The sequence below is a fragment of the Scyliorhinus torazame genome, chromosome 19, assembly GCF_047496885.1.
Source record: "Scyliorhinus torazame isolate Kashiwa2021f chromosome 19, sScyTor2.1, whole genome shotgun sequence".
Taxonomy (NCBI): Eukaryota; Metazoa; Chordata; class Chondrichthyes; order Carcharhiniformes; family Scyliorhinidae; genus Scyliorhinus; species Scyliorhinus torazame.
In genome coordinates, this window is record NC_092725.1 from 103,820,120 (window position 1) to 103,840,398 (window position 20,279).

Genomic DNA, 20,279 nt, shown 5'->3' on the forward strand with positions numbered 1-20,279 from the left:
ATTCAGAATAAACCTCTGTACTCAGAGTGGTGGGGATGTGGGTCTAGGAGAAGCTATAGAAGCACAGAATGGATAAGGGATTAGGAGGTTACATGATGAATTTGGACTTAATGGAGGCAAAGGGGGTCTTGGGCAACAGTTGGAGCCAGCATGTGTCCCGGGTCAACTCCTTTAGAGATGGCCTGACAAATTAGATATCATTCAGGCATTCTGATCAAGGACCCTCGGGCAGAAATCCCACTTGCCAAGAGCTGTTGGTCATTCAGAGGCCTACTGGAGGTAGTATCATTGCTGGGTCCCAGGCCAGAGGTGAGTGATGGCAGGCGAGGGAGAGGGTTAAGAGGTGGGGGGGCGTTTGGGAGACGAGCAGGGTCGGCAGCGAGGGCATGTAGGTGACTCTCAGTCCCTCCTCCTGATGCTGGGTCCCTCAATCAAGCCTCGAGTGTCTATGAATGAGGGACTCCACCCCCCCACCCCAAAAAAACTGGGAAAGCAATCCTGGACGGGTTTGCTTTGCTATTTGCTACATAGCAAGTACTCCCTCCGCCTGCCATTAATTGCCCCCTTAAGGACCTCAATTGGCAGCAAGGCACTAAGACCATCTATAGGCCTAATCGAGTGGAGGTGCAGCAGGGTGATGCAGGTGATGCAGCAGGGCATCCACCTGCCACCTTTCCTGATGAAATTCCCTCCATGCCACTCAACTCACCATGGGGTTGGAGGGCATAACTACCACTCATATGTCAGATCAGTGTTCTTCAAACTTTTCTTCCAGGCATCCATTTTTACCAACCGGCCAACCTTCGAGACCCAACCCGGCCAACCTTCACGACCCGTGCCAGCCGACCTTCGCGACCCACGCCGGCTGAGCTGTGTGACCCACCATTTTCTCTTACCTTGTTTGCTGCTGTCCACTGGTGTTTAGACCAAATGACCTTGAAAAGTCAATTGTGGTCATCAGTGCATCACACTGTAGTTTATATATTAAACATTGGTGAGGGTTCGAGGGAAATGATGAATTTGCGAGGGTCAGCAGGTTTAAGCAGCCATTTAAAAGTCAGCCCAGTTTCCTGTTTTGACATGTTTCATTGAGTGTTTTCAGCAACAATCATTGTTTTGGAAAGTTCATCATCAGGAAAGATCCCTATTGGAAATTCATGGTTTAAGCATTGCTTCAATTCACCTCACCAGTCAGGATACTGCCGTTGTAAACTATTTTTAAAAAAATAAAAATTTTTATTAAAGGTTTTCATAAAATATTAATAACAAAATGAGAAAGAAAAAAGAACCCAACAGGGTTAAGTACAAAACACAATCTAAAAAAGCAACCCCCCAAACCCCCCCCCCCCCGTACCTAAATAATAAATTAACATTAACACCCCGACTTAAGACAACAGGTGTATACACCCCCTCAGACCCTCCAGTGTAAATAACATAAACAAAAATAAAGTAACCCCCCCCCCCCGCTGCCATTGACCAATGTCTATCCTTCTGCCAGAAAGTCTAAGAACGGTTGCCACCGCCTAAAGAACCCTTGTACCGACCCTCTCAAGGCGAATTTCACCCTCTCCAATTTAATGAACCCTGCCATATGGCTGATCCAGGATTCCACGCTTGGGGGCCTCGTATCTTTCCACTGAAGGAGAATCCTTCGCCGGGCTACCAGGGATGCAAGGGCCAGAATTCCGGCCTCTTTCGCCTCCTGCACTCCCGGCTCCTCTGCCACCCCAAATATTGCGAGCCCCCAACCCGGTTTGACCCTGGATCCTACCACCCTCGACACGGTCCTCGCTACGCCCTTCCAAAATTCCTCCAGCACTGGGCATGCCCAGAACATATGGGTGTGATTTGCTGGGCTCCCTGAGCACCTAACACACCTGTCCTCACCCCCAAAGAACCTGCTCATCCTTGTCCCGGTCATGTGTGCCCTGTGCAGCACCTTAAACTGTATGAGGCTGAGCCTCGCGCATGAAGAGGAAGAGTTCACTCTCCCTAGGGCATCTGCCCGCGTCCCCTCTTAGATCTCCTCTCCCAACTCTTCCTCCCACTTACCTTTCAACTCCACCACCGAGGCCTCCTCCTCCTCCTGCATCACCTGGTAAGTTTCCGAGATCTTCCCCACTCCCCGCCCCCCCCGGAGAGCACCCTGTCCTGTACTGTGTGTGGCACAGTGGCCGTGAGAATTCCACCACCTGCCGTCTGGCAAACGCCCTTACCTGTAAGTACCTGAAGGTGTTCCCCGGGGGGAGCCCGTACTTCTCCTCCAGCTCACCCAAGCTCGCGAACTTCCAGTCCACAAACAGGTCCCCCAACCTTCGTATGCCTACCCTGTGCCACCCCGAAAACCCTCCACCTGTTCCTCCTGGGGCGAACCGGTGGTTCCCCCATAATGGGGTCCACGCCGAGGCCCTAACTTCCCCCCTATGCCGCCTCCACTGCCCCCAAATTTTGAGGGCTGCCACCACCACCGGGCACGTGGTATACCTCCTTGGAGGGAGCGGCAGCGGCACCGTTGCCAGCGCCCCCAGACTCGTACCCACACAGGACACTGTCTCCAGCCTCTTCCATGCAGCCCCCTCCCCCTCCATCACCCACTTGCGCACCATTGTCGCATTGGCGGCCCAGTAGTACCCACAGAGGTTAGGCAGCGCCAGCCCCCCCTATCTCTACTCCGCTCCAGGAACACCCTTCTCACCCTCGGAGTCCCTCGCGCCCACACAAACCCCATTATACTCCTGTTAACCCGCCTGAAAAAAGCCTTCGGGATAAACACGGGGAGACACTGGAACAGGAACAAAAACCTTGGGAGCACCGTCATTTTGATTGACTGCACCCTACCTGCCAGGGACAGCGGCAACGCTTCCCACCTCTTGAACTCCTGCTCCATTTGCTCCACCAGCCTTGTAAAGTTAAGCCTATGTAGGGCCCCCCAGCTCCTGGCCACCTGGACCCCCAAATATCTGAAACTCCTCTCCGCCCTTTTTAGTGGGAGCTCGCCAATCCCCCTCTCCTGGTCCCCTAGCTGAACTACGAACAGCTCGCTCTTCCCCATATTGAGCTTGTACCCCGAAAAGCATCCTCATTACCTCTGGCATTCCTCCCACCAGGTCCGCCACATACAGCAGCATGTCGTCCGCATACAGCGACACCCTATGCTCCTCCCCACCCCGCACCAACCCACTCCAGTTCCTCGACTCTCTTAGTGCCATAGCCAGGGGTTCAATCGCCAGTGCGAAGAGCAGGGGGGACAGGGGACACCCCTGTCTCGTCCCTCGGTGCAACCGAAAGTACTCGGACCTCCTCCTATTTGTGGCCACACTCGCCATCGGGACCTCATACAACAGCCTAACCCACCTGACAAACCCCTCCCCAAACCCGAACCTCTTCAGCACCTCCCATAGGTACCCCCACTCTACCCTATCGAAGGCTTTCTCAGCGTCCATCGCCACCACTATCTCCGCCTCCCCCTCCCTCGCCTGCATCATGATAACGTTCAAAAGCCTCCGGACATTCGCGTTTAACTGTCTCCCTTTCACAAACCCCGTCTGGTCTTCATGGATGATCTGCGGCACACAATCCTCAATCCTCGTGGCTAAGACCTTCACCAGAACCTTGGCATCTACATTTAGCAAGGAAATCGGCCTGTAAGACCCACATTGCAGGGGATCCTTGTCCCGCTTCAGGATCAAGGAGATCAGTGCCCGGGACATCGTCGGGGGTAAAGCCCCCCCCTCCCTTGCCTCATTGAAGGTCCTAACTAACAGCGGGCCCAACAGGTCCATATATTTTTTATAGAACTCGACCGGGAAACCGTCCGGCCCCGGTGCCTTCCCCGCCTGCATGCTTCCTATCCCTTTGATCAGCTCCTCCAGCCCAATCGGGGCCCCCAGTCCCGCCACCAGTCCCTCTTCCACCTTTGGAAACCTCAATGTTGTAAACTATTAATCAACATTGTTGTCACTGCCTTGCGAATATGTTATTTTTTGATATTATTTATTGCAGGTTGATTTTGCAGGAGTAGCCTGTGAAAAATGTGCAACGGCAAACATTTACGGGCCCGACTGTGCTTCTGGTGAGATTTGAAAATGTTCTATTTTTCTTCTATTTGCTTTGGGATGTGGACACTGCTAGGTAGTCCAGCATATATTGCCCATCACTAATTGCCCCTTGAGAAGGTGGTAGTGAGCTGCCTTCTTGAACCACTGCAGTCCGTGCGGTATTAATACACCCACAATGCTGTTAGGGAGGGAGGTCCAGGATTTTTACCCAGCGACAGTGAAGGAACTGGGAACTCTTCGAGTAAAGACGTTTCTTCTGCAGTCCTTATGGTTCCAGGTCAGTATGGTGAATGACGAGGAGGGGTAATTGGATGCGAACGTGCTGCCTTTATCCTTCTGGGTGGTAGAGGTCACAGGTTTGGAGGGTGCTATCAAAGGAGCCTTGGTGAGTTGCTTCAGTGCATCTTGTAGTTGGTACATAGTGTTGGCCAATTATGTCTGTGCTGGCCATCAAACACTTAACCATTCTAATCCTATTATAAAGCACCTTTTATGCTATGGCATTTCAAATGCTCATCTAAATGTTTCTTAAATTTAGTGAGGGTCCCCGTCTCTACCACTCTTTCAGGCAGTGAGTTCCAGATTCCTACCACCCTCTGGACGAAAAAGGTTTTTCCTCAAATCCCCTCCAAATATCCTGCCACTTACCTTAAATATAGGCTCCCTGGTTATTGACCCTTCTACTAAGGGGAAAGGTTTCTTCCTATCTACCCTATCTATATCCCTCATAATTTGGTGCACTTCGATGAGGTCCCCCCTCAGGCTTCTCTGGGAACAACCCGAGCCTAACCAGCCACTCTTCATAGCTGAAACGCTCCAGCCCAGGCAACATTCTGGTGAATCTCCTCTGTACTCTTCCTTGTGCAATCACGGGTGGGATTCTGCGGGAATGGGCGGGACGGGCAACTTCGGCGCCGAGGAGTGGCGTGAACCACTCCGGCGTCGAGCCACGCACTTTCAGGGGCTACGCCGGCGCTGGAGTGGTTTGCACCATGCCGGCCGGCAGGGAAGGGGCTTGGCGCTACGCCAACAGGCGCCGTAGGACCTCCGCCGACCGGCGAGAATTGGCGCATGCGCGGGAGCGCCAGCATGAGCGTCATCCAAGTGCATGCGCATGGGGGATCATCTCCACGTCGGCCATGGCGGAGGACCACAGCAGCCGACGCGGAGGAATAGAATACCCCCACGGCACAGGCCCGCCCGCGGATCGGTGGGCCCCGATCGCGGGCCAGGCAGCCGTGGGGGGCACCTTCCGGGGCCAGATCCCCCCGCGCCCCTGCAAGGACACCGGTGGCCGCCCGTGCAGCCAGGTCCCGCCGGCAAATACATGGGGCGAAATTCTCCGGAAACAGCGCGATGTTTGCCGACTGGGCCCAAAACGGCGCAAATCAGTCGGGCATCGCGCCGCCCCAAAGGTGCGGAATGCTCCGCACCTTTGGGGGCCGAGCCCCAACATTAAGGGGCTAGGTTGGCGCCGGACGAATTTCCGCCCCGCCCGCTGGCGGAAAAGGCCTTTGGTGCCCCGCCAGCTGGCGCGGAAATGACATCTCCGGCCGGCGCATGCGCGGGAGTTTCCCGTGCATGTGCATTGGAGGGAGTCTCTTCTGCCTCCGCCATGGTGGAGACCGTGGCGAAGGCAGAAGGAAAAGAGTGCCCCCACAGCAAAGGCCCGCCCGCGGATCGGTGGGCCCCCCGGGGCCAGATCGCCCCGCGCCCCCCCCAGGACCCCGGAGCCCGCCCGCGCCGCCTTGTCCCGCCGGTAAGGTAGGTGGTTTAATCTACGCCGGCAGGACAGGCATTTTAGCGGCGGGACTTCGGCCCATCTGGGCCGGAGAATCACGGGGGGGGGGGCCCCACCAACCGGCGCGATTCCCGCAACCGCCGAATATCCGGTGCCGGAGAATTCGGCAATCGGCGGGGGCGGGATTGACGCCAGCCCCCGGCGATTCTCCGACCCTGCAGGGGGTCGGAGAATCTCGCCCCTGGTGTAATATACCCGCCGGCAAATACCTGGTGTAATATACGCCGGCGGGGGCGGGATTCATGGCGCCCCCCGGCGATTCTCCGACTCGGCGGGGGGGGTCGGAGAATCCCGCCCCACATCTTTCCTATAGTGTGGCAACCAGTACTGCACACGATGGGCGGGATTCTCCCAGCCCCCGCCGGGCTGGAGAATCCCTGCAACCGCGCCACGCCGCCCCGACGCCGGCACGCGATTCTCCGCAGAGCAGAGAATCGGCGCATGTCGCGGGCCGCTGTATGCGGCCGGGCCCCCGATTCTCCGGCCCGGATGGGCTGGTCGCAGCCGGCGGGAACTCTGCGCGCAGGGTCGGGGGGCTGCCTGTGGGGGGGGGGGGGGGGGGGGGGGGGGCTCCGATGGGGCCTGGCCCGCGATCGGGGCCCACCGATCGGTGCGGTCTCTCGCTCCCCGGGCCTATTTTCTTACGCGCCGGCCCCTGAACTCCCGCACCATGTTGTGTCGTGGCCGGCGCGTTGAGGGAGGCCACCGCGCATGCGGGGTTGGTGCCAGAGCCACTGTGCATGTCCTTGTTGATGCCGGCGCCACTGCGCATGCGCGGATCCCACGGCACACAGTTCGCACCGGGATGGGAGGCTGGAGCGGCGTGAACCACTCCAGCGTTGTGCTGGTGCCCTGTAGGGGCCAGAACAGTACTCCCAGTGGCCCGTTCACATCTATTCCATTTGCCACCGTTCTACCCATCTAACCAGTCCACCTATATGATCCTATAATCTAAGGCTTTCCTCCTCACTATTTACCATACCACCACCCTGTCATCTCCAAACCTTCGGCCATGGTGAAGGCTGTGGCCGAGGCTGGGGGAAAAGGGTTCCCCCACGGCACAGGCCCGCCCGCGGATCGGTGGGCATGGATCGCGGGCCAGGCCACCGTGAGGGCACACCGGGGCCAGATCGGCCCGCGCCGTCCCCAGGACCCCAGAGCCCGCCCGCGCCACCTGGTCCCGCCGGTAAGAGAGGATGTTTGATTCTCGCCGGCGGGACTGGCATTCCAGCAGCTGGACTTCGGCCCATCGCAGGACGGAAAATTGCCGGGTTGGGGGGGGGGGGGCTCGCCGATCAGCGCGGCGCTATTCCCGCCCCCGCCGAACATCCGGTGCCGGAGAATTCGGCAACCAGTGGGGACGGGATTCACGCCAGCCCCCGGAGATTCTCCGACCCGGCGGGGAGTCGGAGAATCCCGCCCCTGATGTGAATCCTTTTGAGGCCTTCTGGTGGCCCCCAAACCTTCATAGGCCAAGCTAATTGAAGCTAATTACCTCCTTCAGAATTAGCATAGCTCCAGTGGAATGGAGGACTTAAAAACATTTATTCTTCACATTTCTTTCTTCAGCCCATTTGGGCCTCTTCAGGGGTTCAGACAGAGTGGCAATTAAGGCTCCAATGAGAACAGGTTGACTTTGTAAGCTTCGTCTATTAAAGTCCAAGGGATAATAAAGTGAGAAATGTAATATATGTTTTCACATGCCTATCTGGGTGAGTTTCAAAGGATATTGATCTCTTCCTTTCCAGTGTGTGAATGTGTTCATGGAGACTGCAACAGTGGGATCACAGGAGATGGCAAGTGCACGTGTTATTCAGGCTACACAGGCGCTAAGTGTGACCAGAGTAAGTACTGTACAATGGTCCATTACAGTAACAGCGCAGCACCCATAAATAGACCCGGTCAGACAATATTTACAGGGCATGGTTTACTGCCCCGAACAGGTGCCGGAATGTGGCGACTAGGGGCTTTCCACAGTAACTTCATTTGAAGCCTACTTGTGACAATAAGCGATTTTCATTTCATTGTGTTCTTTACCAAAGAAAGTCTCAAAGTGCCGTTGTATTGTTTATTTAGCTGGCCTGTGTTCAGGCAGCGTGAGAATGTTTGTTTCTGGAAGGACTGATTTGAGCCTGTATGCTGAGCTGTCAAAAATCTCAGGTTCCCACCAAATTTGCCATTTGTGTATTGATGCAAATTGGGATTTAGCAGGCCCATTAGCTGCGGGTGCAAATCCTATCATGGCTGAGAAATATTGTGAGGCCAAAAATGGGATTTGCGCTGGTGAGATTTCCAGCTGTGAGATTCCCAGGCCCTCCCCGATGACGTGATCAGGTTCACCCTACCATGATTACACTGTAAGCAAAAATATGTAATAGATTGCTTTGAGATATCAAGAGGTTGTGAAAGGTGCTGTATAAATGTAATTTCGTCTTCTCTTTTATCATCATACATTATTCAATACAAGTGCAACTTGCATCTATATAGCACTTCGAACATAGCAAAATGCCCCAAGGCGCCCCTCAGGAATGTTATTAAACACAAATTGACCTGAGACACATCAGCGTGACATTTGGCCAAATATCTGTTTAAAGAGGTGGGTTTGGATGAAAACCTCAAAGGAGGAGGGAAAGAGTGAGAGTGAGAGAGGGACAGAGAGACCGAGCGGTTTAGAGAGGGATTCTGAGAGTTAAGGGTCTAGGCCGTGAAGACACAGCCTCGAATGACGAAGTAATTATAACTGGGGCCAGAACAGAAGCAAGAGTCCAGAAAAACCACTGCAGCATTTCTGTTACATTAATGGAGTGTTTCAAGTCTCTTCCTTGATCTTCTAAGCCATAACCGCTTGCCGGGCGCTACAGTGCCCTGAAAATACACGATGTTCTGAAGAAGCAGCAACTGGAAAGCTGGTGTGCGCATGCTTACCTGGTTACCAAACCAATGGGATCACAAAGTGTGAACGTAAGTGCTTATTATGCTACCAATTACAAGGGAATGTTTAAAAAACACAGTAACAGTAATTGGGTTTGTTTATTTTTAATTGTACAAGAACATGAGGTAATGGGTTTACTCACATATAGGAACCAGCTTTTTCCCTAGCTATCTCAGCTATGGCACAATTTGTGACATGTTTGCCTCTGAGTTATAAAGTTCTGGGTTCAAATCATACTCCAGGAGTTGAAGACAGAAATTAAGCCTGACGCTCCAGTGCAGTAGGAGAGCTGCAATGTTAGAGATGCTGGGCTGGATTTTCCGATTTTGAGGCCATGTCCAGAGGATCTGTGGCGTTTTACGTGGGGAAAATCGGAGGAGCCCCAGCGATGATCCTCCGACCAGTGAGGGGCTAGCAGCCACATCATGTAAAACACTCGGCCTCCACGAAATAAATAGGCGGAGGATTGCCGGGTCCGTGGCCACGCATGCGCACGCGATGACCTGCAGCGGTCGCACCGTACAACATGGCGCTGGCCGTGCACAGACCCAACCTGCCAGATAGTGCCCCCCTAGACACCCCCTCGCCACCTCATGGTCACCCCACCAGTCCCCCCAGCCCTCCAGCATGGCTCCCGTCTGGCTGTGGCGGTGCTGGACACAGTCCGCAGCCGCCACGTCGGGCTCCCGACCGATGAGACCACACGTCAATCAAGCTTTTGGGAACTTGGCCCATCGGAGGCGGAGCATCAGGACAAGGTCTTCAGGTGACGTCCTGGCAGGGCCTTCAGGTGACGGCGTGTGCCGTGATGCCGCCATTTTGGAGGGGGCGGAGCATGTGCACCCTGCGTAAAACAGGCGCCGTTCCCGATTCGGTCATAAAAATGGATTCTCCGCCTGATCGCCGATTATGAAATCAGAGTCGGGAAATGGAGAATCCCGCCTGCTGCCTTTCAGATGAAAGTTCACTCAAGGCCCTATCTAACCTCACAGATGGCTGTGAAAGATCCCATGGTACAATTTTGAAGAAGAGCAGGGGAGTTCCCCATGGAGTCCTGGCCAATATTTATCCCTCAATTCACATCACAAAAACAGATCAACTGGTCATAGCACATTACTGTTTGTGGAAGCACGCTGTTCACAAATTAGCTGCCACTTTTCCTGCATTACAAAAGTGAGTCACTTCAAAAGTATTCATTGGCTGTAACGTACTTTGTGATGGTTTTGGGGTCGTGAAATGCACTAATAAATTCAAAAAATACCAATTAATCAAGGGACAAAAGTGAGGGGAGGAAAATGTACTAGGGAAACTAATGCGGTTAAAGGCTGATAGGCCCCCTGGAACTGAGGGGACATCCTAGGATATTAAAGAAAGTCGCTTCAGAGATAGTAGTGCGCTGGCAGTGATCTTCCCAGAATCCTTAAATTCTGTATGGAAGAATGTAATAACAGTCAGCATGGCTTCATGAAGGGGAAATTATGCCTGACAAATTCATTCGAATTCTTTGAGGTGGTAATGAGCAGGATTGATAATGGGGAACCAGTAAATATAATATACTTGGATTTCCAAAAAGCGTTCAATAAGGTACCGCACAAAAGGCTACTTAATGGTGCTGGGGTAGTATATTAGCATGGATTAATAGAAGACAGAGAGTTGAGATAATAGAGGCATTTTCAGGATGGCAGCTTGTAACAACTGAATGCCACAGGGATTAGTGCTGGAGCCACAATTATTTACAATGCAAATTAATGACTTGGACAAGGGAAATTAATGTATTATTGCCAAATTTGCAGATGACAAAATATAGTTGGCAAGGCAAATGGTGATGATGACACAACGAGTCTACAGAGGGATATAGAAAGGTTAAGTGAATGGGCAAAAATTTGGCAAATGGAATATAGTGTAGGAGAATATGAAGTTATGCACTTTGGTAGGAAGAATAAAGGAGCTGAATATTATTTAAAAGTAGAAAGACTGCAGAAAACTCCAGCTCAGAGGGATTTGGGAGTCCTCATACAAAAATCACACAAAGCTAGCATGCAAGTTCAACTGGTAATAGGAGAGGCAAATGAAATGTGGACCTTTATTTCAAAGGGAACGGAATATATAAATCGGGAAGTCCTGCTGAAACTATACAAAGCACTAGTTAGACCACACCTGGAATACTGTGAACAGTTGTGGCCACCTTCTCTAAGGAACGATACACTGACATTGGAGGCAATTCAGAGAAGGTTCACTAGGTTGATCCCGGGTACAGAGGCATTTTCTTTTATGGAGGGGTTGAGTAAGTTGGGCCTGTGTTCATTAGAGTTTAGAAGAATGAGAGGTGATCTTATTGATTCTCCTTGGCAGGGTAGATGCTGAGCGGCTGCTTCCCCTCCTGGGAGAGTCTAGGGCCACAGATCATAGAATTTACAGTACAGAAGGAGGCTATTCGGCCCATCGAGTATGCACCTCCCCTTGGAAAGAGCATCCCATCCCCGTAACCCAATAACCCAGTCTAACCTTTTGGACACTAGGGGGCAATTTAGCATGACCAATCCACCTAACCTGCACATCGTTGGACTGTGGGAGGAGCAACCAAAGGAAACCCTCGCAGACATGGGGAGAAAGTGAAAACTCCACACTGACAGTGACCCAAGCCAGGAATCAAACCAGGACCCTGGAGCTGTGAGAAGTGCTAACCACCGTGCCACCATGCCGCCCAGATGGCATAATCTCAGAGTATGGGGTCACCCAATTAAGACTGAGTTGAGGAGGAATTTCGTCTCTCAGAGGATAGTGAATCTGTGGAATTCTTTACGGCACAGGGCTGTACAAAGACTGGGTATTAAGTATGTTCAAGGTTGAGATAGACGCAATTTTAATCAGTAAGGGTCATGCGGATAAGGTGGAAACGTGAAGTTGAGGATCATCATCGATCACTCTTGACCTCATTGAATGATGGAGCAGAATTGATGGGCTGAATGGCCTACTTCTGCTCCTACGCCTTAGGGTCTTATGGCCTTGATAAATGCAAGTCTCTCCTTCTTTTCTCCAAGTAGGCAACCATATTTAACTCACTGTGTATGGCTTGAAGCCAGACGGTTACAAACATAATGTAGCATAAACACAATATATTGTTCTTTTTCCAGCAATTAATCCTTGCCTTCACAATGCCTGTGGCTCCAATGCTGTGTGTACGTATCTCGGACCCAATACTTTCACCTGCAAATGCCAAGGGGGTTACCATGGCGATGGTCAGATTTGCCTACCCATTGATCCGTGCCAGAATAATTTTGGGAATTGCCCCACAAACTCAACGGTTTGCCAATATGATGGCCCTGGAAAGGTTCGTTCTTACCAGTTATTGTGTGCTCCTTAATCCGCTTGCCAAAAATATCTGTGCCCCGACCAAGCACTAAGGGCCAATTAATGATTGTGCGCCAATGGCCAACAACTTCATTCTCTGTCAGCATGGTCAGAACAGCGGGTAGTGGGCATGAAATATTCAATGTAATGTTCCCAAAAGAACACTGGCCCCCAATGTTTTATTGCTGTTGTTCCTTTATTGTGTGTACACCTGTTCACCTGCGAATATCATATAGCACCAATAAGCTGCAGTTATAATAATCTTTATTATTGTCACAGGTTTACATTAACACTGCAATGAAGTTACTGTGAAAATTGTACAGCATCTTCAAAGTAATTGAACATTTCACAGGAACATTATCAAACAAATCAAATAAGACAATATTAGGACAGCTGACAGAATTGTTAGGGCACAGAAGGAGACCATTTGGCCCATCATGTCTGTACTGGCTCTCCAAACAAGCATCATGACTTAATGCCATTCCCCTGCCTTTTCCCCGTACCCCTGCACATTGTTTCTATTCAAATAATCATAAAATCATAAAATTTACAGTACAGAAGGAGGCCATTCATCCCATCGAGTCTGCACCGGCCCTTGGAAAGAGCAACCCACTTAAGCCCAGACTTCCAACCTATCCCTGTAACCCAGTAACCCCACCTAACAGTTTTGGACACTAAGAGTAGTTTAGCATGGCCAATCCACCTAACCTGCACATTTTTGGACTGTGGGAGGAAACCTGAGCACCCGGAGGAAACCCACGCAGACTTGGGGGGGATGTGCAGACTCCACACAGTGACCCAAGCCGGGAATTGAACCTGGGACCCTGGAGCTGTGAAGCACCTGTGCTAACCACTGTGCTACCATGCTGCCCAAATGCCCTCTTGAATGTCTCGATTGAACCTGCCTCCATCGCATTTCCAGGCAGTGCTTTCCAGACCGAATTACTCGCTACTTCTTCTGCAAATCACTTTAAATCTGTGCCCTCTCAACCTTAAGCATTTTACGAGTGGGAACAGTCTCTCCCTATCTACTCTGTTCAGCCCCCTTATGATTTTGAACATCTCTATCAAATCTCCTCTTAGTCTTTTTCTCTCAAAAGAGGGAATCTCTCCAATCTCTCCTCATAAATGAAATTTCTCATTTCTCATATCAAAACTACAAAGCCTAGGACTTGGATCCTCCTTCTACAACTGGATCCTCAACTTCCTGACACATAGACCACAATCAGTAAGGATAAACAACAACATCTCCTCCATGACAGTCCTGAATACCGGGGCCCCACAAGGGCTGCATACTTAGCCCCCTACTATACTATACCATACTATAAACACACAACTGTGTGGCAAAATGTGGATCCAACTCCATCTACACGTTTACTGATGACACGACTACAGTGGGTCAGATCTTAAATAACAATGATTCAGAGTACAGGAGGGAAATAGAGAACCTAGTGGTGTGGTGTAACAACAACAATCTCCTGCTTAATGTCAGCAAAACTAAGGAGTTGGTCATTGACTTCAAGAAGCGAAGTATCGTACACATCCCTGTCTGCATCAATAGTGCTGAGGTGGAGACGGTTGACACCTTCAAATTCCTAGGTGTGCACATCACCAACAATCTGTCCTGATCCACGCATGTCAACTCTATGACCAAGAAAGCACAACAGCGCTATAGTTCCTCAGGAAACTAAGGAAATTGGGCATGTCCACATTGACTCTTACCAGTTTTTTACAGATGCACCATAGAAAGCATCCTATCTGGCTTCATCACAGCCTGGTATGGCAACTGCTCGGCCCAGGACCGCAAGAAACTTCAGGGAGTCGTGAACACAGCCCAGTCCATCACACGAACCTGCCTCCCATCCATTGACTCTATATCTCCCGCTTCCTTGGGAAAGCAGGCAGCATAATCAAAGAACCCTCTCTCCCGGGTTATTCTCTCTTCCAACCTCTTCCTCCAAGCAGGAGATACAAAAGTCTGAGAACACACTTAATAGATGCAAAAACAGCTTCTTTTCTGCTGTTATCAGACTCCTCAATGGCCCTCTTATGGGCCGAACTGACCTCTCCATGCATCTTCTCTACTGAGTAGCACTACACTCCTTATGCTTCACACGATATCTATATCTATGTGCTCACGTTGTGTATTTATCGTATGTCCTATGTATTTCATGTATGGAGCGATCTTCCTGGACGGTGCGCAGAACAATATTTTTCACTATACCTCGATACACGTGACAATAAATCTAAATCTAATCTCTCTCCAATTTATTCACATTCATCCTATAGTGGAGTGCCCAGAACTGTGCACAATAATCCAGCTGAGGTCTAACTATGTCTTGTATAAATTCAGCATAACTTCCTTACCCTTGTACTCTATTAATAAAGCCCAGAAATCCATATGCTTTACGGACTGCTCTCTCCAGCTCACCTTCAATGATCTATGCACATATACACACAGGTCCCACTGCTCCTGCACCCCCTTTAAGAATTGTACCCTTTATTTTCTATTGTCTCTCCATGTCCTTCCTACCAAAATGCATCACTCACTCTTCTCCACATTGACCTTCATCTGCCATCTATCTGCCCACTCTACCAACTTGTCTATGTCCTTTTAAACTTCTACACTGTTCTCTTCACCGTTTACAATAGTTCCAAGTTTTGTATCATACACAATTTTGAAATTGTCCCCTGCAAACCAAGATCTAGGTTCTTAATATAGATCAGGAAAAGCAAGGGTCCCGACACCGACCACACCACAGCAAACCTTCCTCTAGCCTGAAAAATATCCATTGACCGTTACTCTCTTCTCCCTCTTCCTCAGCCAATTTTGTATCCACGTTGCTCCTATCCCTTTTATTCAGTTGTGCGGCACTGTATCGGATAACTTCTGAAAGTCCATGCACACCACATCAACAGCATTTACTTAATCAACCCTTTCTGTTATCTCTTCAATAAACTCCAGCAAGTTAGTTAAACATGATTTTCCCTTTACAAATCCGATGGCTCTTCCTAATCAATCCATATTTTTCCATGTGACTATTAATTCTATCCCAAATAATTGTTTCCAAATGCTTGGCCACTACTAACGTTAAACTGACTGACCTGTAATTGCTGAGGCTATCCTTACAACCCTTTGTGAACAAGGTTGCAACATTTGTAATTCTTCAATCATCTTGCACCTTCCCTGGGTCTAGAGAAGGCTGGGAGACTATGGCCAGAACACCTGCAATTTCTAGTCTCCCTTCTTTCAACATCCTTGGATGCATCTTATCCAATCCCAGTTCCTTATCAGTTTTCAGTACCGACCATCTATTCAACACTTCCTCCTTATCAATTTTGAACTCCTCTAGGGACAGAATTTTCTCATCTGCCACCGTGTCCTGGGTAACATTTACCTCCTTGGTAAAGACGGGTGCAAAGCATCCATTTATACCTTTTAAATGTGAAGGTAGAGGCAGGGAAGACATCACAGGAGGGTCTTTGGAGCCTGACTAGCTGTAAGCACGGCTTTTGGGCTGGAAGAGGTTAATAGTTGGAAGGAGTAAGGCCATGGATAGGTTTGGAAAGAACAATGAGAATTTGAAAGTTGAGCTGTTCCCTACTTGGGAATCACACGAGAGCGATGGGTTAACGGAACTTGGTACAAATTTGGACATGGAGTTAATAAAGGCATCAATGAATGTTTCAACAGTTGCTGCTGTTGTTCATCTATTCATGCTGACAAGGCCAGCATTGTCCATCTCTAATTGCCCTTGAACTGAATAGCTTGCTAGGCCTTTTCAGGGGAGCAGTTTGAGTCACATTGTATGCCAGACTGGGTAAAGTGGCAGATATCCTTTCTGAGAGGGAATAGTGAACCAATTTTAACAATGATCATTGACAGCGCCTGAGACCACCCTTCAATTGCAGATTTACTTATTGAATTAATTCCACCTGTGATGCTTTGGTGGAATTTGAACCCACCTCGCCAGGCCATTAGACTGGGCTTCTGGATTACTAGCTCAGAGACATTACCGCTACACCACCAACTCCCCTATTTTGTAAGTTAATATAAGATACACAATCTTAGTAATACACATACAATATTTACAGAAAGGATATTTTATACTCATTAAAACACCAATTTTATGTAAAGAGAAAGATAGGAAGATTTGCACATTTTGATGTGTGACACGGTGGAAAAGATTTAATGAATAATCCTCATTTTCTTCTCTCTTCCAGTCTCATTGTCAGTGTAAGGAAGGCTACGAGAATCTGGCAGCAGGAATAGGATGTGAACTAACCGATGTCTGCAAGACACTCAACACCTGTGATAAAAATGGCAATTGTGTCACAGTGGCCCCTGGAGAGATTGAGTAAGAAGTTTATGTAATGGCTTTTCAAGTGGTATTGCTGTCTGACGTTTATTGATTGAAGTTAGTTAATAATTTGAATGTGCAAGCAGTTGATCCATCTTTTAAAGCTGAGGCATATATTTAGCTTGGTTTTGATGGCCTGACAATGTAGTCTTCTTAAGGCCTCAATTCTGAAAGTTATGCTGGGGTTGTGACCTCCACCATTCAACTGTTTGGACTTTGCTTGGGTCGGTGAGATGTCACCTCAATTGCCCAGGGCTGGTGACCACTCATGGCACTGTGGGCACAGTTCTGGTATCTGCTTTTACCCAGGTGGAGTAACTGTGGAGTTGAGGTACAAGATCAGCTATGATGATATTGAATGACGTGGAGATGCCGGTGTTGGACTGGGGTGAGCACAGTAAGAAGTCTTACAACACCAGGTTAAATTCCGACAGGTTTGTTTCGATGTCACTAGCTTTCGGAGCGCTGCTCCTTCCTCAGGTGCTCACCTGAGGAAGGAGCAGTGCTCCGAAAGCTAGTGACATCGAAACAAACCTGTCGGACTTTAACCTGGTGTTGTAAGACTTCTTACTATGATATTGAATGGCAGAGCAGGCTCAATAAAGGACCAGATGTCTTACTTTCATTCCATCTTTTGATGTTCTTATGTGACTGAAAAATCCCCCTGCCTGCCAACTATTTGGTGGATACCCAATCTCACCCCTCCCCAAGATGCCAGACATCTCCTCTTTGGACCTCTGTGTCAGTGGTGCCAATCTAGACTTTTAAAAATATCCTAATCTAGAGGTGCAGACCCCTTCCATTCTTCCGTATTCCTACTGCACCTATTTGCATCCATCTAAAAGCTGGAACACCATATCACCTCTGACATCCAATCCCCCAACAGGTTCCAGGTGATCCAGGGCAGCAGGAACTCCTGTCATAGAGCACCTCAGTCAGAGAGAGGCATTGGTCTTCACTGGATCAGACAGCCACACAGGAGGTACTCTTGCCTGTTGAATCTGAGCCGCCTCTCTCTCTGAAAGAACTGTTCAATTTGTCCCACCCCCTCCACTCTTTTCCCTATAACCCTACAAATGTTTGATTTTTAAGTATTCATTCAGTTCCCTTTTGAAATTACAGTTGACTTTACCTCCACCACTGCTTTCAGGCAACTCATTCCAGATTGGAACAACTCGCTACTTAAAAACAATTTCTCCCCGTCCGCCCCTTGGCTCAACTGCAATGGGTTGTGTCCTCTAGTTAATGACACTCAAGCCAGTCAAAACAGGTTTTCCCAACCTACTCGATTGAAAGTGCGTCATGATTTTAAAAACCGACGGCGTGAACGTGCGGGGAGTACCGATTCTGGCCCCTACAGGGGTCAGCACGGCGCTGGAGCGGTCAACGCCGCTCCAGCCTCCCATCCCGGCACAAACTGTGCGCCGCGGGACCCGCGCATGCGCAGCGGCGCCGGCTCCGCGCATGCGCGGTGGCCTCCCTCAACCTGACGGCCCCGACGCAACATGGCGCGGGGGTTCAGGGGCCGGCGCGTAAGAAAATAGGCCCGGGGAGCGAGAGGCCGGCCCGCCGATTGGTGGGCCCCGATCGCGGGCCAGGCCCCATCGGAGGCACCCCCTGGGGTTGGAGCCCCCGTCCTCCCGCGGGCCGCCCCCCCTGACTCCGCGCGCAGAGTTCCTGCCGGCTGCGACCAGGTGTGGACGGCGCCGGCGGGACTCTGCCTTTTAGGAGCGGCCGCTCGGCCTGGCAGCGTACAGCGGTCCGCGACTGGTGCCGTGCCAATCGCGCCTGCGCCATGGCGCTCCGCGGAGAATCACGTGCCGGCGTCGGGGTGGCGTGGCCCGGTTGCAGGGATTCTCTGGCCCGGACCCGGGCTGGGAGAATCCCACCCATTGTGTTTGTCTTGTCCCTTCACATGACTAAAGTCCATCATCCCTAGCATCATTCTGTTTCACCCCTTTTGCTTCCCTGCCTCGGCATCCTTAAGGTGCAGTGCCCCAAAATAGATGCAATACTCTGGCCAAGATCAGGCCACCTCACAATTAACAATCCTGGGAGGGCAGCACTGGCTGGCAAGGCCATCATTTGTTGCCCATTCATCATTGCCCCTGAACTGAGTGGCCTGCTGGGACATTTCAGAGGGCAGCTAAGAGTCAAACACATTGCTGTGTGTCTGGAGTCACATGTAGGCCAGACCTGGTAAGGCCAACAGATTTCTCTCCTTGAAGGACATTAGTGAACCAGATTGGATTTTTACAACACTCATTGATAATTTCATGGTCACCATTACTGAAGCTAACTTTATATTCCAGATTTTATTGACTTCGACCAACTGCTGTGACGGGATTTGAACCCAGTTTCCCAGAGTATTAGCCTGGGAAACTGGATTAATAGCTCAGTGATGTTTCCGCTACACCAGCATCAGTCTCTTGGTTGGTCTCTCAGGGAATGAAGGAATGTGGGAAAGTGGAGATGAATCCCAAGATTAGTCATGATGATATTAAATGGTGGAGCAGGCTTGACAAGCGCTTTGGGTTTACTCCTGCTCCTATCCCATGTATTCTTGTGTCCTGCTCCTTTTCAGTGTGATGTATTGCTTATAGTTACAGTGAGAGTCTAATGATACCTCCTTCCCTGGAGGAAATTCTGGACCACTCTGATCTCAGAGCTTCTAAAAACCGCTCAAACTGTCAGAATGAAAGATAATTAGTTTTAATTGCTGTGAATGCCAAACAAGAATTAAATACCTGTTGTAACCTGCACAGATCCTATTGGGTAGGGACAATTGGTTACCCCCTCTTCGGGAATATGAGCTCCCTCGATAAGGGGATAGAGCAATTGTTTATCTTTTCTGTATAAATCGAGCCAGCCAGTTAGGTACTGGCTAGAGAGAAGACCAATAGCAAAGTACTGGTGCTGTGTAGATGTTAGTGTCAATAAAGTTAAGTTTTGTTTGACTAACAAACTCGTGTTGGACTCTTTGTGGCCCTCACAAAAATACCATTTGTTTAACATCGCAACTAGGTGCAGCTGCAATGAAGGATATATGGGCGATGGCTCTGTCTGCTATGGAAGTATCATGGAGAGAATCAAGGACCTGAATACTCAGTCTGGGGGCCAATGGCAAGGACGACTAACATCAGCCATGTTGTTTTTTGGTAACTTTCTGTTTCCTCAGTTTCCTCCATAAAGACTGGAGCTTTCGCAGGTCATGACTAGATAGTAGAATCTTAGAGCTCAGAAGGAGGCCAAGTGACCCATCATGCCTATGCTAGCCATTTGAAAAAGCTATCCAACCCCACCTAATTGTTAATTGTCTGGTAGTACGGAACTTAGGATTGCTGAAAAATGTGAAATGCCAAAGCTTTTCACCTTGCACTCATCAGGACACTTTGCAAGAATGCCAGAATAAGGGGAAAACAACAATTTATACTGCATGAGAAGAGAGTGCTGATGTGTTGGCAAGCTGAGTGCCCTGATGAGTACAAGACCAAATACTTTGACATGTCTCTTTTTTCAGTAATATCTAATCAATGATTTTATGTCAACTCTGTGGCCCAATTTTACCTGTGGGTGGGTTTTCCATGGTTGGGGAATTAGGTCAATTATTGTTCCAATTCTGCTACCGCAGAAAAGAGAAGAGGTATGGAGGTGCCCACATTCTGAATTCTTGTATATCATTATGAAAGATTTATTAAGGGTGTTCCTCATACAATCAAGATGGTGACCTGCCCAAATCCCGTGTAAACACTCTGCTGATGTTACCACACATCACG

General features: G+C 49.8%; 1 protein-coding gene across 1 annotated transcript in view; it reads left to right on the top strand.

Annotated features, from left to right (window-relative positions):
* The window catches only part of LOC140396386 (stabilin-2-like), a 246,525-nt gene that overhangs the window by 20,298 nt on the left and 205,948 nt on the right, over window positions 1-20,279 (top strand). The window contains exons 5-10 of the mRNA XM_072484967.1: window positions 4,003-4,072; window positions 7,608-7,703; window positions 8,695-8,820; window positions 11,926-12,122; window positions 16,367-16,500; window positions 19,528-19,661. Of these exons, the coding sequence (XP_072341068.1) occupies window positions 4,003-4,072; window positions 7,608-7,703; window positions 8,695-8,820; window positions 11,926-12,122; window positions 16,367-16,500; window positions 19,528-19,661 (757 nt within the window). The remainder of the gene's footprint in view (window positions 1-4,002; window positions 4,073-7,607; window positions 7,704-8,694; window positions 8,821-11,925; window positions 12,123-16,366; window positions 16,501-19,527; window positions 19,662-20,279) is intronic.